Source organism: Sminthopsis crassicaudata, chromosome 2, assembly GCF_048593235.1.
Source record: "Sminthopsis crassicaudata isolate SCR6 chromosome 2, ASM4859323v1, whole genome shotgun sequence".
Lineage (NCBI taxonomy): Eukaryota > Metazoa > Chordata > Mammalia > Dasyuromorphia > Dasyuridae > Sminthopsis > Sminthopsis crassicaudata.
In genome coordinates, this window is record NC_133618.1 from 192,670,726 (window position 1) to 192,687,457 (window position 16,732).

At 31.4% G+C, this 16,732-nt stretch overlaps 1 protein-coding gene across 2 annotated transcripts in view; it reads left to right on the plus strand.

Moving 5' to 3' along the window:
- The window catches only part of SNTG2 (syntrophin gamma 2), a 671,931-nt gene that overhangs the window by 225,057 nt on the left and 430,142 nt on the right, over positions 1-16,732 (plus strand). The window contains exon 2 of one of the 2 annotated variants that reach the window (XM_074288004.1): positions 12,387-12,524. In XM_074288004.1, the coding sequence (XP_074144105.1) occupies positions 12,387-12,524 (138 nt within the window). Of the gene's footprint in view, positions 1-12,386; positions 12,525-16,732 lie in introns of those variants that run through there. The other variant, XM_074288005.1, reaches the window with a different exon arrangement.

Genomic DNA, 16,732 nt, shown 5'->3' on the forward strand with positions numbered 1-16,732 from the left:
TTATGTTCTTGGGGAAATTACTTCACTTATTGGGTATTCCAGTTTCTTAACTCATAAGATGAAGGAATTGGATATAAATAGCCTTTGAAAATAAAAGTCCAGATTTTCTTAACTAGAACCCTTCTTTTCAGTAGTTTAAACTTTTTACATATGTGGCTTTCTACATATGTGGATTGATTTACCTTAAAAAATGTTGTTTACCAAGAGGGGACCATTAGGAGAGAAACAAGGTTATTGAGTAAATTTAGAAAATAACAAAGTAAAGGATAACAAAGAAACCGATAGGATGTATACTGGCTAAGAATAAAGAAACAAAATAGATGAGAGAAGGTGCTAATTTAATTAAGTTTCAGGTAACTAAACTGAGGCTATCCATTGAACTATTTCCTTTTCCTACTTTTGTTGTTGTTGTTGTTGTTGTTTAGTCCTTTCAGTAGTGTCTGATTCTGTGACCCCATTTGGGGCTGTCTTGGTAAAAATACTGGAATGGTTTGCCATTTCATTCCCCATATCAATTTACAAATGAGGAACTGAGGAAAATGGGGTTAAGTGATGTGCCCAAGGTTACACAGTCTAAGGTCAGATTTAAACTCAGAAAGATGCGTCTTCCTGACTTCAGTCCTTGTACTCTATCCACTGTGCCATCTAGCTACCTGACTTCTCACTTTAACGCACCAATAGCTTCAATCCCATTTCCCCATCTCTCACCATCTTTTGTTTCTACTTTGCAGTAGTCTTAGAGAACTTAGGTAGTGGTATAGCTACTCTAAATATGACTTCCTAATTTCCTTTTTGTCTATCATAATTTTTGCTTCTGATATATACATTTCATTGCCAAAATTTAACTTCATTTCCATACCCTTAACTTCTTTCCAGAGAAGTTCTCTCTTCCTCTCACTTTTAACTTCTCAGCTCCTTTCTCCTCATTCATACAGCCATCATTCTAGTTCAAATCTATATTATTTTCACCTGAGGTGTTTCAGTATCTTCTTAATTAATGTCCTAACTGGAAGTCTCTCTCTCCCCTCTAAGCCATCCTCCACACAGTTACCAATATATATTTTTCCTAAAATGAAAATTTTCCCACATCATTGTTCCACATAGTAAAATCCACTGTCTTTCTATTACCTCTAGGAGTAAATAAAAATCCCTTTTCGATGCTTAAAACACTCAATAAATTGACCCCGTCATAACTTGTAATCTTACACCTTACTTCCTTCCAAAACCTCTCTGATCTAGTCATATTGATTATTTATTTTTTCTTACATATTGCATTGCATTACTTCTTTATATGCCTTTGTTTTAGTTTTCCTTCATATGTGTAGTACCTTCTCTTTTTACTTCCACCTCTTGAAAGCCACTATTTTCCTGTATTCAGTCCAGGCACCACGTTCTACATAAAATCTTTGCATAGCCACCAATATTCTGTCTTGGTTTGCATAAATACAAGGTTCAAATGTTACCTTTAGCACTTACTACCTGTGTGGTCATTAACATATTGTTAAATCTAACTGAATTTCAGTTTCTTCAGCCAACTTCAGTTAGATGAAGGTGTTGGGCTTGATAGTCTTAAAAGTATAAATCCATCTCAATGGCCCTATGAGCTATGTTCTGAGATTTGGGATCAATAATTGTTTGAGGGGATTTGCTACACAAAAAAAGAGAAGTAGCAATTTCCCTCCTCTAGGAGAGGAAAGTGGTAAAGGAAAACTTTATCTTTAATCCCTAGTGGTATGTGTTCTATGTAGTTATAATTGTGGAAACCTCTGTGCTGAGAAGCAATTAAAACTGCATAGATATGCATAATAATAAAGGACTTCATATTGTCCTGAATATTCCCATGGAGTTCTTTTCCTAAATAAGAAGATGAAGGCAAAGAAAATGGTCTTGGCTTATTATCTCAGGTGAGAGATCAAAGCCTTTTGGATATGTGTTGATAGGTTTTTCCATTAAATTTCAATGAATGAATGCCAACAGATTCTGGTGGAGAGAAAATAATTCTTAATACTCAAACATTTTAGTATGGGAAAAGAAGACCAATTATTACATTACATATAAATGTTCTTATATGTGTATACAGTGTTTATATATGTGTGTGTGTATATATATATATATATATACATATATATGTGAATATACATATATATGCATGTATGTGTGGGTTTGTATGTATATTTATAATATATATTATGCAGAGAAAGAAAAGAGAGACAAAGAGAGAAAGAGTTGGTCATTTATGTTGAATGATGTTAAAGTTAAAAAACAAATAAAACCTTTGAGCACATCAAAGGACAATAGCAATCACAAATCAAATGCTAAAGTGTATGTGAAGATTAAGTCACAGCTAATATAAATGTAGGTTGAACATGAACATAGATATTTTGATTCAAGGTCTATGCCTTTCAGCTATATCACATAACTTTATAAAGTAGAGCCTAAAATAATCACAGAAAAGTTAGCATGACAGTTTATAAATGCAGTCTTATTTTCCTTAAGTATATTTGTATACCTGTTGCTTTGTATACCTGTGGAAATGTACATAAGCTTCTGTTGTTTTTTTTTTCATATTTAAATGTTTCTCTTGCTTTCTGTTAACACAAGCTAAGGATTTTTGTTTATTTGTTTTTTTATTCCACCACTGCTCAGTATTTCAGGCTTGTCAGTATTTGTCTAATGAATAACTAATTCTCTATCTTTCTTTTTCTTTTCTTTTCTTTTTTTTTTTCCTGAGGCAAATGGGGCTAAGTGACTTCCCCAGGGTCACACATAGCTAGGAAATGTTAAGTGTCTGAGGTCAGATTTGAACTCAGGTCCTCCTAACCTCAGGGCTGGTGCTCTATCCATTGCACCATCTAGCTACCCCATGAATAGCTAATTCTCAATAGTTTCTTATACTCCTAACAGAGAAAATTAAGTTTTATTGGACATCATTCATTTTTTGTGGGTTCTGATGTTCTCAAATTTGTTTAGAGTCATTATTTAAAGTTGACTAGAGTGGTTTGTGGGAGAGCTCAGATGTGTCCCTATCTTTACTCTGCCATCTTGGCTCTGCCTAGAAACAGAGGTTATTAAAGCACTTTGCTATTTATGTGTCCTTAGGGACTTATTTTCTTTGGGCAATTAGGTAATTAAATATTTAAATAATGTCACTTGAATACTTAAGTAAAAAAGATTCTTAGGTACTTATACAATCAGTTAATTATGTTGTTTTTTGTCATTAGAACTCTTTCTGACCCCATTTGGGGTTTTCTTGATAAAAATAATAGAGTGGTTTGCAGTTTCCTACAAAGGTAGGAAAGTTTCTGTGTTACCTAGCAAGGGGAAGTAAACCCCCAGAACTTCAACGATGCCTCTATTGTCCATATCTATAAAGAAAAAAGAAATAGGTTATATTGTGATAGTTATGGGTGGCATTTCCTTACTCAGCAATGGAAATTTTTTTCCCCCACAATTCTCATTAATAGACTGCTCCTTCACCTGGAAGATGGTCGCCTACCTGAGAGCAACTTAATCCTGTCTTTCATGATGTTTTGTAGAAAATCTTGCCAAAATTTGGTTGTCCGGAGAAATTCATCAGTATTATATGTCAGTTTCATGATGGTATACTTATATGGGTTCTGAATAATGGCTGATGTTCTTATGTTTTCTAGTTATCAACAGAGCAAAGCAGTCTGTATGTATCCTTTTTCCCATGCTTTTTAGAATTATGTTTTCAGATATCTTCAACAAGTATGGAAATGGTCAAATCAGCCTCCATCCTAATGAAAAATTATTTAACTTGAAAAGGCCACAATCCAAAATAAAGTGGAGGAAGAGCTGTAACATATATGAATTGACTCTCTGTCTCTTGTGCTAACTTTGGCTTGATAATTAACATTAAGAAAACAGAAATTTTCCACTGGGCAAAAGTGTACCATCCATACATGGAACTGTTGACTATAGCAAATAGAGAAATGTTGACTTCTGTGGATAAGTTCATTTAATCTTGTCAGTATACTTCCTTGGGATGTACACATAGATGATGAGATTGATGTCCACAATTTCAAAGCCTCTGAAAGTATGAGAGATAAGTATGTGCTGCTTATAGAACTGAAAGTCTTCAGAGTCATTATGCTTACCTCATTATTATATGCCTGTGAAACATGAATAATATACTAATGACATGCCAGATTATCCTGAATCACTTCCATTTGAATTGGTTTAGGGAGATTCTGAAGATGAGCTGGCAAAATAAGGTATCAAACATCAAGGTCTTTTGTTGAATTGAACTACTGATTATTCAAACTCTACTACAGAGCATGCCAATATGATAGGTTGCTCGTGTTATTCAAATGCCAAATGTATGTTTGCCTCAAAGGCTATTTTAGAGAGAACTTACACAAGGCAAGTGCTTGCATGGGGCTCAGAATAAACGATGTAAGAAACAATGTCAGAAGAAACAAGGTCTCTCTACAGAACTCTGAAATCAGTTGTGTGATATAGGAGACAGTGGCACAGAACTACCCAAGGTGACGTTGTCTTCTATGAGCAAAACAGAACTGCACCAGAACAGTATCTAAAATGAAATGGTGAGATGTACAGATTTAGAAGTATTTCCATTCCAAATATTCATGCAGACTATCTGTGCCTGTCCGATTGTAGCCTTCTAAAAATACAGTGATCTGATCAGCCATAGTCTGACACACTTTACATTAACTCCAAAATAATCATTTCATTTTGGTGCTCGTAGAACATAAATCACAAAAACCAACCAATCAAAATAATATAGGTAATTAGAGACTTGGCTAATTATGCACATAGAAATTAGGTACTTAAAATTAAGTAATTAATATATAGATACTTCAGTAACTGTGTATCTATCTGTGGAATGTCTTGCACTGGTATGATACTGCTGAACCTGTTTCAACTGGATTGCCTTGGTTTAAAGTGGTCTAAATTCTTTCAAAGTAGTTTGAATTTTGTAGTTTAAGTTTGAACTTAATTGAATCTATCCCAAAAGGTATAAACCAGATTAAACCAATTTTAACTGGTTTAAATTCATTTGAGCTTTAATAAACCATATTGAATGAATTCAGTTTAAGCCTATTTGAACTGATTTGAACATAGATATTTAAGTATAGAAGTACTTAGATAGCCACATCCTTCAATATTAGACATTTGTTTAATTAGCACAAATGTAATTAGTTTTCTAAATGCTTTTAATTAAATAATTAAAAGCTCTTACATTTAGGCACTTAGGTGAATAAGCAATATTTTCTTTGGGTAGTTAATTGCAAAGGCATTTATGCTATTAGGTACTTTCACTTAGTTAATTCAATATTTACTAATTGCATCACCTTTCAGATGTCATCAGCATCTTGGAGAACAAAGGACAAATAGCTACTATGATCAGGAGCTGCTCCACTTAGGATCAGGCAACATAAATTTCTTTTTTTTTTTTTTTTTTCTTTCTTTTTGTTTTTCCTTTATTTTCTTTTTCCTTTATTACTTCTTTCTTTTCTTCTTTTCCTCCTTCCTTCCTTCCTTTCTCAATTCTTTCCTTCTTTCCCTTCCCATCCTGTGATGTTCTGCCCAAATAAATGTTAATTTTGATCACTGGAACTGTGCAAGATAACTTGAGGTTCACAGGTTAGATTTCCTTCCTTAAAATCATGCCATAAATCCAGATCAATCTGGCTCTTATTTTCAAAATAAATAAATAAGTAAAAAGGTCCATGTCAAGTCTCATTTGGGCCCTGATTGCCTCAGAAAGAGTATAAATAGCAATTGTATCTATTTCGGTCAGAAAATCTGAGTATGTTCCCCTCTCAGATTGATATTTTTTTTTTTATTAGGTTTAAAAAAAAAAGAGAGAGATCATTCTTTGCATCATTTCTTTCTCACTTACTATTAATCATTGAATGAGTGTTGCTTAAGTCAAACTGAGACATAGTAAGGATTTTAGCTTAAAAAGGCCAAGGTTTCCTACTGTCTCCAATGCTATCTTTAGTGATCATGAGCTGTATCTGGTCATTGAATCCAGATGACTCTGGAAGAGAAAATAAGGCTGATGACTTTGCACAGCCCACCCTCAATTTTATATCATTTTATTTATGACACCTTACTGATATTAAGGTTATCATGGAGACTGAAGGACAAGCAACAATAAGAGCAGTTAATTAGTAGCTACTTATTTAACTTTGCCCTGTCTTTAACCAGTTTGAACTAGTCTGAACTTCAACAACTTGTAAATCTTTTGAAACCAGTGTGAATTAGACCGAACCACTTTTAATCAGTCTAAACTGGTATACACTGGATAAACTGGTATATACTGAGTGAGCCCAGTTAAATCAGATTTAGCATACTTAATTTTTTTTGAATATAAATACTTAGGTATTTAGGTCCTTGAAAAATATCTTAAAATATAATTAGGAATTTATATGCTTAGCAATCAAGAAATCAACTAATTAGGTACTTGTGATCAGCTAATCAGATAATTTGGTTTTGAGTAATTATATAATATAACTATTTACTTAAGCATTTGAGTACCTAGGTACTTATATTAGTTACTTAAGTAATTAGGCAATAATATAGATATGCTACTGCTTAAGTAATCTTATCCTTTGACAATTACATGTTATGGTACATATTTAATTAAGTATTTATGTATTTAGATGATTAATTACTTTATCCCTTAGATATGTAGGAATTTATTTAATTACTTGCCCTGACAAACATGTACTTAGGTGCTTTTAATTGGCTATTTGGCTAATTTGGTTCTTGTGTTTTATAAAATTAAATCATTGTTATTATGAATTATTTATTAGGTTCTTAGATACTTAAGACAAAAGATATTTAGATGTTTAGTAACAGACATAGATATTGAGTCAAGTAGACTGTTAGCTACTTAAGCAATTAGTTACTTATTTAATGTGTTTTATTTATGGTGGATTAAAATAGCTGAACAAAAATGTTTTGTTCTTTTTTATTAATGTTACAATTTGTAGAGCATTATCTCTGTTTTGGTATTGCGAGGTTAATAAATGTAACCACTCTTTTCTTTTAAGTCATGAGTAAATGCAAAGTTATTATGTATTACATTTACTTATATATTCTTTGATACTGAAAAATATAAAACTCAAATCTGTGAATGAAAATAAAAGCTAATGTTTCTAAATTATTTCTTTTTTAAAAAATCATTTAGTGTTATCTTTCAACTTTGAAAAAATACATGAAGCAAATAAAGTACATTTGAAGTAAGATTGTGAAAAATATTTATTTGTTCTTTGTCCTTGATGCTAAAAAATGAGGAGAAAGGGATATGGATTCCCCCCCTCCCCATCCATAGTCATTACTTGAGTAACCAATGTTGTATGACTGAGTTGAGGTTTGTGTGTGTGACAGTGCTTTTGGTATTCTTTGTGGGTAAGATATGGCTTTCTGTTATGTTGTTATTCAGTTTTAAAGCATTTGTAGGTAAATAAATACCATGTTAGTCTTACCTCTAATTATGATTTGAATGATATGCTGGCTTAAATTTCATAACAAAACATCTCAATTGCAAAATTATATACACACACAAATGTGTGTCTCTCTGTGTGTATAAAAATATACACAAATACACACATATGGCATTTATTTAAAAAAAAATAAAATTCTATATATGTTGTTAACCAGTGGTATGAAAGTAAATTAATTCTGGTACTTTTTATCCTTTTCCCCAGAGCTGCCACTTTTTTTGGTAAAATAAAAATCTTACTCTTTAAAATTAAAATGCTCTGCATAAAAGCAGTTTCTTTTTTGCTTTGTGAACTATCTGAAGGATAGGGGCTATTTATTCTTCATTTATGCCTGGATTTTTAAAAACTTTCTAATTGTTATCTTTTCACTGAAAGAGGCAGACCACTGGATTTTATGTCAGAATCTTGAGTAGATTTTATTAATCTCCTCTTTTATTTTCAAAATGTCATGTTTGCTATTTAGTTGGGAGGTTTTAATTTGTTCTTTTTCTAGCTTTTTTAGTTGCATGCCCTGTTTATTGATCTTCTCTTTCTCTATTTTATGCACATAAGCATTTAGAGATCTATAATTAACCCTAAGAACTGCTTTGTCTGCTTCCCATAAATTTTGGTATGTTGTCTCATTATTATCATTCTCTTGGATGGAATTATTGAGTGTATCTATGATTTGTTTTTTCATCCACTCCTTCTTTAGGATTAGATTATTTAATTTTCAATTACTTTTTAGTTTATTTTTCATTGGTATTTTTTATTACATGTAATTTTTATTGCATTGCAATCTGAAAAAAGATACATTTACTATTTCTACCTTTCTGCATTTGATTTTGAGGTTTTCATGCCCTAATACATGGTCAATTTTTGTGTAGGTACTAGGTGCTGCCAAGAAAAAAAGTATATATATATATATATATATATATATATATATATATATATATATATATATATATATATTTTGTCTCTATTCAATTTTCTCCAAAGTTTCACCATACCTAACTTATCTAAAATTCTATTTACCTCCTTATCATCTTTCTTATTTATATTTTGGTTCAATTTATCTAGTTCTGATAGAACAAGGTTGAAATCCCCCACTAGTATAAATTTGCTGTCAAATTCCTCTTGCAGCTTTCTTAACATATCCTCTAGGAAGTTGGATGCATACCACTTGATACATACAAGTTTAGTATTGATATTACTTCATTATCTATGGTACCCTTTAGCAAGATGTAGTTTCCTTCCTTATCTTTTTTTAATTAAACCTTTTTTTTTAATTAGATCTTTGCTTTTGCTTGATCTGAGATCAGGATTGCTACCTTTGTTTTTAGTTTTTGTTTTTTGTTTTTACTTCAGCTGAAGCTTAATAGATTCTGCTCCAGCTGTTTATTTTTTCTCTGTACATATCACTCTGCTTTAAATGTGTTCCTTTTAAAGAAAATATCACAGGATTCTGGTTTTTAATCCAGTCTCTTATTTACTTTCTTTTATGGGAGAATTCATCCCATTCACATTCACAATTAAAATGACTAACTCTGTATTTCCTGCCATCTTGTTTTCCCCAACTTATACTTTTTGTCTTTCCTTTCTCCCTTTTCCTTTTCCCCAGTATTTTGCTTCTGACCACTATCTTCATGAAATAGTCCTCCCCTTTTTTAGTCCATCCCTCCTTTCTTATCCCTTTCCCTTTTTACTTCTGTTCTCCCTTCTATTAGCCTTCCCTCTTCCTTTCTCTTTTCTCTCTTACTTCGCTATAGACTGATCCAAGTTTCTTTAGAAAACTAAATATGCATGATATCCTCGCTTTTTGCCAAATTCAATGAGATTAAGATTCACACAATGTGCATCCTCATCACTTTTTTCCTTCAATTATAATATGTCTTTTTCCCTTCTTTATGAGATGTAATTTATCCCATTTTAGCTCCTCTTTCCTCTTTTCCAATGCAATTCATTTTCCACTTCTAATTTCTTTTTTATGCCATCACAATAATATTATATCAATTTATACCTTCACCCTCTAAGTATAGTTTTAGCAGAGATGTAGTTCTCAAGAGTTAAACATATCTTCCTATATAGGGATGTAAACTTTTTTAACTTATAAAAGAAATATAATTTTGTTTACCTTTCTTTTTTTACTTTTTTATACTTCTCTTCAGTTCTATATATAAAGATCAGATTTTCTGTTTATCTCTAGTATTTTCATCAGAAATAAATGAAATTCACCTCTTTCATTGAATGTTCATCTTTTCCCCTGAAAGACAAGGATTAATTTTGTTGGATAGTTGATTCTTGTCTGCAATCCTGCTGGGGCTTACTATAGTATAGTCCCTTCAATCCTTTAAAGTGGAAGCTGCTAGATCCTGGGTAATCCTGATTGTGATTCCTCAATATTTGAATTGTTTCTTTGTGGCTGCTTGCAATATTTTCTCTTTGAGCTAATAATTCTGAAATTTAGCTCTGATATTCCCTGCAGTTTTCATTTTGGGGTGATCAATTAATTCTATCAATGGCTCTTTTACCCTCTGGTCCTAGAACATCAGGGCAGTTTTTATTTATGACTTCCTGAAAGATGATGTGTAGGTTCCTTTTTTCATCATTGGTTTCATGTAGAATAATAATTTTTAGATTGTTTCTAAGTTGTATTCAAGTCAGTTGTATTTCAAATGAGGTAGATATTTTACATTTTCTTCTATTTTTTTTCTTTTTTTTGGGGGGGTTTGTTTGACTGATTATTGATGTCTCATGGAGTCATTAACTTCCATTTACACAGTTCTAATTTTAGGAGGCAAAAAAGGCTCCTCTCCAACATAACTAAGAAATCCTTCATCTTTTGCTCAGTGACCTATCCAAGGCAAACTATTTCACTTTTGTATAGAAATTAATGTTGAGAGTTTTCCTGATATCAAGATTAATTTTTTTCTTTGCAGTTATTATCATTAATCTTAATTATGTCCTGCTAGCACTGAATGGAATAACTCTACTCCTTCTTCATCATAACAGTGTTTTTAATAGTTTAAGATAGATATCAAATCAATTCTAAGTCTTCTTCCAGATAAATATTCATAGATTCTTCTTCCATCTGTCATTTGGCATGATCTGGACACCCTTTACTATCCTAATTGCTTCCTTTCAGACACTTTCTAGTTTATCACTATTCTTCCCAAAATACAAGCCTGAAAACAGAACACAATATTCCAAATCATAGTATCATAACCTCAGGGGCAGAAGAGATCTTACAGGATCATTACTCTGTGACATGACATTTCAGTTTTCTCATCTGTAAAATATGAGAACTGAGGAAAATGACCTCTAATTTTCTACTTCATTCTATCTTTTCTTTTTATTTTTTTGTTTTATTTATTTAATATTCCCCCCAAGTTATATTCAAAAAAAAATTTAAGTTTTAAGTTCTCTTCCTTATCCCTGCCCACAATTAATAAACCACTTGTAAAGTTATGTAAAATATTTTCGTAAAAGTCAAGTTGTGAAAACTGCATCTTCTACCCTAATGAAAATAAACACCAATAAGAAAAATTAAGTTTAAAAGAGAGAGGGAAATAGAGACAGAAAGAGAGATTGCTTCAGTCTGTATTCAGACACAATTAGTTTCTTCTCTAGGTATTGATAGGATTTTTCATTATAAATTCTTCAAAGTAGTTGTGGAGGATTGCACTACTGAAAATAGCAGTCTTTCCCACCTGGTCATCCCAGAAGATTGCTCTTATTTTGTATACAGTACTTTTCACTTTTCTTGAGTTCATGAAGCACTTTCCAGATTTGTTTTTTCTTCCTGAGAGCATTCTACTCATCATTTCCTATATAATAATAATATTCCATCATAAATACACATTACAGTATTGAACCCAACTATGGGCATTCCCTCAATTTCCAATTTTTTTTTTTTAAATCTTGAGAGCTGGTATGGATATTTTTTTTGTACATATAAATTCATTCTATAATTTTCTTGAAGTAATTTTCCATGAATTCTGTGATGTGTTAAAAAGAACTATAAGGAGATATCTGACATAGAGTAAAATATTTTCTGTTTCTTAGCAAATGAATCTCAGTCTTGAGATTATATTATTTTAGCCTTTTAGCTGTGGTCATAAAAAGTGATTAAGATCTTGTCAACTGAGTTCTACTTTACTGAAAATGTTAACTTTCCTATTTGAGGACATTATCAGAGTTGAATACAGAATTGATGGGATTAGCAAGCAAAAAAAAAAAAAAAAAGCAGTCAGAGACACTTAATATTTTCTTTGAAAGTAAGGATTTCAATTAATAACCAAATTTTGGATGGTGTTTTTAATGGAACCCTAGAAATTAAAGATACTTTATGGGTCCAAATAAGAGACTTAGATCCTCATTTTTTTTTTTTTTTTTTGAAAATTGGTTGAATACACAGCTTAGTCTATCTAAATTACTATCTAAATCTATCTGAATTACTTAGAACCATTGTGGCTTGTCAAGGGTCACATGGTCAATGTATATCAGAGGGCAGAATTTAAACTCAAGGTTCTTGACTCTGAGGCCAACTTTCCATACAGAAAAAAATAAGGGAGTAAGGAGAAAGCAAGGCTGAAGTTAAAACACACCGAAAAATATTGTTTGTGGTTTGAGTTATGTGATTAATTACATTAATTATAATACATTAGCAATATAGATAATTGTTTTCAAAGCTAATTAGTCAATTTTATTAGGAGCCCTAATTCTATTTAAGTCTTGTTGAAGACAAATTATTATTCTATTTTTTTTTATTTGTGTGTGTGTATAATTTAAAGCATCAAGAAGAGGATACTCATAAGTTTACAGCACATTTTTCAGTGAAATATATTTTTAAAAATAAATTTATTAATTGCAAATTATTTTATTTGCATTTTGCCTTTGTCTCTACAGACAAAAACAGGTATTGCACTGTTGTATGATGAAGGGTCAGAAAATGCTTTTGACATCCGATTGAAACTTACAAAAGAGATACTCACAATCCAAAAACAAGATGTCATCTGTGTTAGTGGAAGCAATCATAGTGCAAATGTAAGTGCTTCTCTCTTTCTTTGTGTTTAATGATATATTTAAATATGTGTGAATATTCCAAGAACATAGGATCATCCTCATATTGTTTAATTGAGGTATGCCAATGACTGTTGAAAAGAATGTAATTTTCATATATATATATACATATATATATATGAGACAGACAGACAGACAGACAGATGTTTTGGCAATATATTTCTTGTTACTTACAATATCCTAATTATTTGAGTTTTGCTTATCATTAAATAATAGTTTGCTATTACTTATGACAACAACTTTTTAAAAGTTTTGTATTTAAATGTATTGTTTTATGTACTCTCTAAATCTTTTCCTGTTTTTTTTAAATTTTCACTTTGAGATTTTATAGGTAAGATATTACTTCAAAATAGTAATAAATAGAAATTTAATATATTTGATTTTAAATTTATAGAAATGTATCAGTCAATAAATATTTTTAAAGCAACTATTATGTGCTGAACACTATGCTAAGCACTTTCAATACAAAAAAAGGGCAAAATATCTTTACTATAAAGGATATCTCAGTTGACTGAGGCTATCAAAAGGCAAACAAATGTATATGTAAAAAACAAACACTATATATTTAATAAGTAGGAAACAAGAGTTGTAAAGCACTAGAATCAGGAAAGTTTAAAAAAGGTATCCAGTAGAAGATGGCATATTCATTGGGACTTGAAGCCAAGGAAGACTGTAGGCAGAGAAAAGGAGGGAGGATTCTAGGAATGGAAAACTTCAGAGACATTGAGATCTTGTGCATAGAATAACAAGGAGGCCTGCATTACTGGATCAAATATTATCTGAAGAATGGAAAATTTAAGGAGAAAGATAAATTCTATTTTGAACATGTTTACTTTAAGATGGCTATTAGACATACAGTTTGAGATGTCTTCAAGGAATTTGAACATGTGAGATTAGAGATTAGCAGAAATATTTGGGTAGGATTAGTAGATTTCAGGATCATCAACATAGAGTTGTTAATTCAATCTATGAGAGGTGATATAATCATCAAGTTGTATAGAGGGAGAAGAGAAGATTACCTAGAACAGATGGATACCTATTACACTTAAGGGTATATTTTATATGAGAATCCAAGAAAGAAGACTGATGACTATTTAGATAATTTGAAAGGGCACCAGGAGAGAGTAATGTACAGAAAACCAAGGAAGAAGAGAATATCTAAGACAGTGTCCTAGATCCATATTGTCGAAGGCTACAGAGATAAAGAGAATAGTGATTGAGAAAAGACAATTTGATTTCACAACTAATACATCATTAGAAACTTTGGCAAGGATAATTTTAATGGAATATTAAGGATTTAAGCCAAATTGGAAGGACTTGAAAAGAGAAAATTAAGCATCCTATCATAAATAACCTTTTGGAAAGTATAGCTACAAAAATAGCAGGGATTGAAAGATAAAGTGGGGTGTTTTGAGAATGGCAAGGATATGAATATGTTTGTAGGAAACACAGAAGGAGCTCAGGGATAAGAGAGATTAAAAAGTAATAGTGTGAGGATGATAAGAAGATCACTTCATTGGTGGAAAGGGAAAGGAATGGAATCACTTGAATAGGGAAAGAAGCTAGTTTTGGTAGGGAATAAAACCACCTCATCATGTAACAGTTTTGAAGGAGGAAATAATGGCAGAAGGCATATAAGAGATAAATGAGGAAGGGAAGAGAAGAAAGAATTCATGGTGACTGGCCTCAATTTTTCCAATAAGAATGAGATAATGAATCACTTAGGAGAGCAAAGTAGGATTGTCTAGCATCAGTGAGGTTTTAATTAATGTTGTGCAACAAATCTATAGAGGAAACAGAACAACAGTTACATAATTTTCTCTACTTTTGTTCAGTAGCACATGTGTAAGAAGGCAATGACTGATACATTTCTATAAATTTAAAATCAAATGGAATGATCCAAAGCTGAATCTTAGCAGAGCCCAAGTGACAAAATGATAAAGGGGCTAGGGATTCAAGAGAAGAGGACAATATGAAGTTGAATTATTTTTATCAAAACAACTGGTAAAAGATGGCAAAAGAAAATCAAAAGACTAGTACTAGGGCCATAGTCTGGAGAGAAATGAGAGTCTGAGGGATTAAATGTCACAATACAGATGAAGAGTAGGGTTTAATAAGGAGAGGTGGAAAACTAACATGTTACAGATAAGAAGATTCCACAATTCTTGAACTTAAAAGTTGTATATTTGTGGATAATGGAAAGATCAAAGTATGACCAATTTTGTGTATGGTTGAGTTTCTGTGAAAAAGTCACTCATAAGAAATAAGTACTTGAAATACTGTGTGGTGAGGATGTTTAATGGTAAGTTAATATGTATCTTTAAGACTATTAGTATGAATGCAGGAGATGAGGAGAGGAACATTTTGAGATATGTACTGAACTCATTGAAGAAAGAAGGGGAATTACCTGGAGGTTTGTAGAACACAAGTATTGAGATTTTAATAAGGTGATAGATAGAAATGATTGCATGAACACCAAAGGAAACATTATTGAGTGACAAAGGTGAAATGACACTCTGAATATGGCAATTGGGAGCAAATATTATACCCCACACACACACTTTGACCAGATGAGAATCCAATTAATAAGTGGAGATGTGACAGTAAGAGAATGTTAATTAGTAAAGCTGTGTCATTATAGGGGAATGGCTTTAGTAAAAGCTAGTAGGTAAATGAGGTGGGAGAGGAAAAGGTTTAAGATTAAAATAAGTTTGTTACCTATAGAAGAGACATTCCATAGAGCACACTGGTAGGGGTGGATGGTATTTAATTGGAACCTTGGGGTGGAAGGAATTGAATGGGAAAGTATGGAGAATAAGGTTTGAATGTTAAGGGTTTCAGAATCACTGAGGTGTGTAGGATATGAGGGTTTAAGTGTTCATCAGTGAGTGAAAGGTACCACTCCTCTTCCCAAAAGATGACAGAGATTGATGTGGAAATGAGTTAACAAGTATTATGTGCTTTGTATTCTAAGTATAGATTTTAGAATTTTAAATTGGGTATAAGAAAAACAAAAGAAAATCAATGTCATATTCTAATCATATATCTTGTATAAACTTGATTTATTTTACTTAGATAGACTTCCTTTGTATTTTTGTTCCTTTTATTTATAATTACATATACTATATAATTATTTATAATTAAACTTTATAGACATATTGCCAATATTGCATATTGTTAATAATTCACTTATCTAGTGCTTTAAGGTTTAGGAGCCCTGTGTCATGAGGTAGTAGTATTATCTCTCTTTGGGGGAAATGAAGCACAGAGAAAAATACCCTGTATTTGCACAGTATCAGAAATGGAACTTGCACCAAAATATGCTCAACAACCAAGTCCAGCAAGCTTATCCCCTTCACCAGCATTTCTTAATTAAAATTAAAATAATTATTAGCTTACTTTTTTTTAGCAAATATTTCCAACCTTGGAGATTTTAAATAAATTTACATGTTGGGTCCCAATAAATGAGATTAATCCTGGCAGGTAGTCTTCATTATTCTAATTCACACTCCATACTTCCTTTGGGTTACAAACAATTACTAAAATTTAGATAATTTTAACTTCAAATAATGTGAGTTTTGCTGTATGTGACCCTGTATTGAATTCTTCCTTCAAGCTATTTGGATATTAAATCTGTTTTCTTTTTTTGTTGTCATTGTTATTTTATTTTAAATCAGGATTCTAAAACATGGAAAATAATTGTTTTTGATTGGCTAAAAAAAAACATAAAAAAGAATGTAAATGATGCATCAACCTTGTTAAGTAGTTTTTTTTTTTTTTTTTTGTTTTTTTTTCAGAAAGCTAATCTTTATTACTGGGTAGTTATAAGTTTTCTTATAAATAGATTAAGTATTCTTGGTTGTATTTGAAACTGACTTTTTTGTTTTTTTTGTTTTGTTTTGTTTTTCTTAATAGTCAATTCATGCCTAGTGGAGATGGTAGATTTTGTAATCATTTTATTTCAATTCAAATATCAGTTCTAGAACACACTTTTTTTTTTTTTTTTTTTTACTTTTTATTAAATCAGTGAGCTTCATTTTCATCATATGTAATCTTAAGGTTCTTGAACTATCTGCCTTTGTCTCTCTGTGTTTTGTTTTCTTAGAAAAAATGGAAAGAGAAAGAAAAAGAAGGGAAACAGACAAACTGATACAGAGAGAGGTAGAAAAAGA